General features: G+C 30.8%; 1 protein-coding gene across 1 annotated transcript in view; it reads right to left on the minus strand.

Moving 5' to 3' along the window:
• The window catches only part of LOC103307918, a 19,964-nt gene extending 18,850 nt beyond the window's left edge, over positions 1-1,114 (minus strand). The window contains exons 1-2 of the mRNA XM_008180384.1: positions 360-1,114; positions 11-308 (exon numbers count right to left, since the gene is read on the minus strand). Of these exons, the coding sequence (XP_008178606.1) occupies positions 11-308; positions 360-1,114 (1,053 nt within the window). The remainder of the gene's footprint in view (positions 1-10; positions 309-359) is intronic.
• Between the last annotated feature and the right edge of the window lie 1,084 nt (positions 1,115-2,198).

Here is a 2,198-nt window from a genome sequence, read left to right on the forward strand (position 1 = left end):
TTGTATTTGCATTTGAATCAAAGTCACCGTCGGTTGGGTTTTCAACGAGTAGGTCATTGTTTTCTTCTTCTCTGTATAGTTCTTCTACGTATTCTTTCCATCTATTCGCTATTGCTATTTCATCTATGAGTAAATTTCCTTCTTTATCCTTTACGTGTGTGCATTGTGACTTTTTTTCATTAAAGTATCGTTTGATGAGTTTATATGCCTTGTCCTGTTGATTGTATTTCATCATATTGTCTATTTCTTCACAATTCTTTTCGATCCACATTTCTTTGGCTTTTTTCGCTTCACGGTTTATTTTATTTCTTAATGTCTTATATTGTTTTTTACTTTCTTCATCTGTTTTGTTTTTAAACAATCTTCTTCTTTCTATATCTTGAACTATTTCCATTGTGATCCATTCACGTTTCGGTGTTGGTTTCCCCCTAGTTAATACTTCTTCTGCAGACTGGATAATAGATTCTTTTATGCAACGCCACCTATGTTCTATATTATTATTACAGTCATCTGTCATCGGCTTGTCTTTGGTATCAAATTTTTCTTTGCATTTTTTTTCGAACAGTTTTCTTACTTCTGGTTGTTTTAGTTGACACAAATTCCATTCCGGTCCTTTATTTTTTGGTCTTTCTAATTTCTTAAATTTCAATACTGATTTGATCATTACCAGGTTGTGGTCACTGTCAATATCAGCTCCTGGGTAAGATTTGCTAGATTTGATCTGGTTTTTGTATCTATTCTTTACCATGATGTAGTCTAATTGATATCTGTTGATATCACCTGGCATTTTAAACGTATAGCGTCTTCTTTTATGATTCATGAATAAAGTATTAGTTATAATTAAATCATGTTGTCTACAGAATTCGACAAGACGGTCACCTCTTTCATTCCTTGTCCCAAGTCCATATTTGCCGACTTCTCTGCCGTCTGTACTTTCACCAACAATCGCATTCCAATCTCCCATGATAATTAAATTTTCCTTACTATTTGTTAGACTAATGAGTTCTTCTATCTTTTCATAGATTTCTTCTATTTCTTCATCGTTCGCTTGTGTTGTAGGCATATATGCTTGTATTATTGCGATGTCATTGGGGACAGATTTTAATTTGATCATTATTACAAATTTAAAATAAATATACTTACATTTTGGACTTTTTTAGTTAAAATACTCTACACTGAATTTATCATTTGCAAAAATGGGAGAGCTTAAATTACAAATTCCACAAATTATGATCATTATGTCATATGCTAAATAATTATGAGACCATGAAAATTTATTTTGAAAAATCTTAAATGACTTAATACGCTGGTTCACTCTCTCAATATGTACACGTGCACTAGCTATGTCTTTATTTAAAAGTGCCTCAGCTTTAGAAAATGTTGTTTTGTTTTTTAAAAAAGGAGGTCGGATCAATTCAATTTGTTTTTCTAAACATAAGTCGTCAATTAAAAATCCCTTATCTACCATAATCCCATCAAATCTTTCCATCATTCCTATCAATCCACTTTGCTCGAATATTGCTTTGTCTGAAGCTCTACCTCCATATGGTTTACTTACATATATTATAAGTCCACCAGGTGATATACCTATTAAGAATTTTAAGGTAAACGTTGATTTATAGTTGCTATAGGTTTTAATACGGCATGTTAAGCATTTGGGTTTTAAGTCTATAATTAGTCTATAATTACTCTGGTGCTACTAAACTTTTCAAAACAATAAGGTATATTGGATAAAATGTCCTGTTTTTATGGCCAATATATGACACTATTTAAAATCATAGCTAGTGACGGTATAATTGTGGTATAAATTAATCTACAAGATTCAGGTGAAACATTTTTGAACAATATTGATAATACTACAAAAGGTAAATCTTGTTTAAATTTCATAAATATCATGACAATTCGTTCTTTATAACTCAAATTATGAATACGTTTATCTGGAAACTACAAGCGATACAGTTCTTCAATTTTATTTAATAACTCAAATGAAGGTATTCCAGTCAAAGTATATACATTTTTAGATGAGTTAATTATTGAAATAAATGGAACCATTAAATCACCACTAGTGACTTGAGCGGACACATTAGTCGTTGTGCCTTTATAATCAATTTTATCATACATTTGTTTGATCGTTTCAGTAGTATCATCTTCATCAACATCAGAAACGTTTTCTGAACATGTTGATTGAAGTGGCTAAA

The sequence above is a fragment of the Acyrthosiphon pisum genome, unplaced genomic scaffold (genome assembly GCF_005508785.2).
Source record: "Acyrthosiphon pisum isolate AL4f unplaced genomic scaffold, pea_aphid_22Mar2018_4r6ur Scaffold_20536;HRSCAF=21322, whole genome shotgun sequence".
Taxonomy (NCBI): domain Eukaryota; kingdom Metazoa; phylum Arthropoda; class Insecta; order Hemiptera; family Aphididae; genus Acyrthosiphon; species Acyrthosiphon pisum.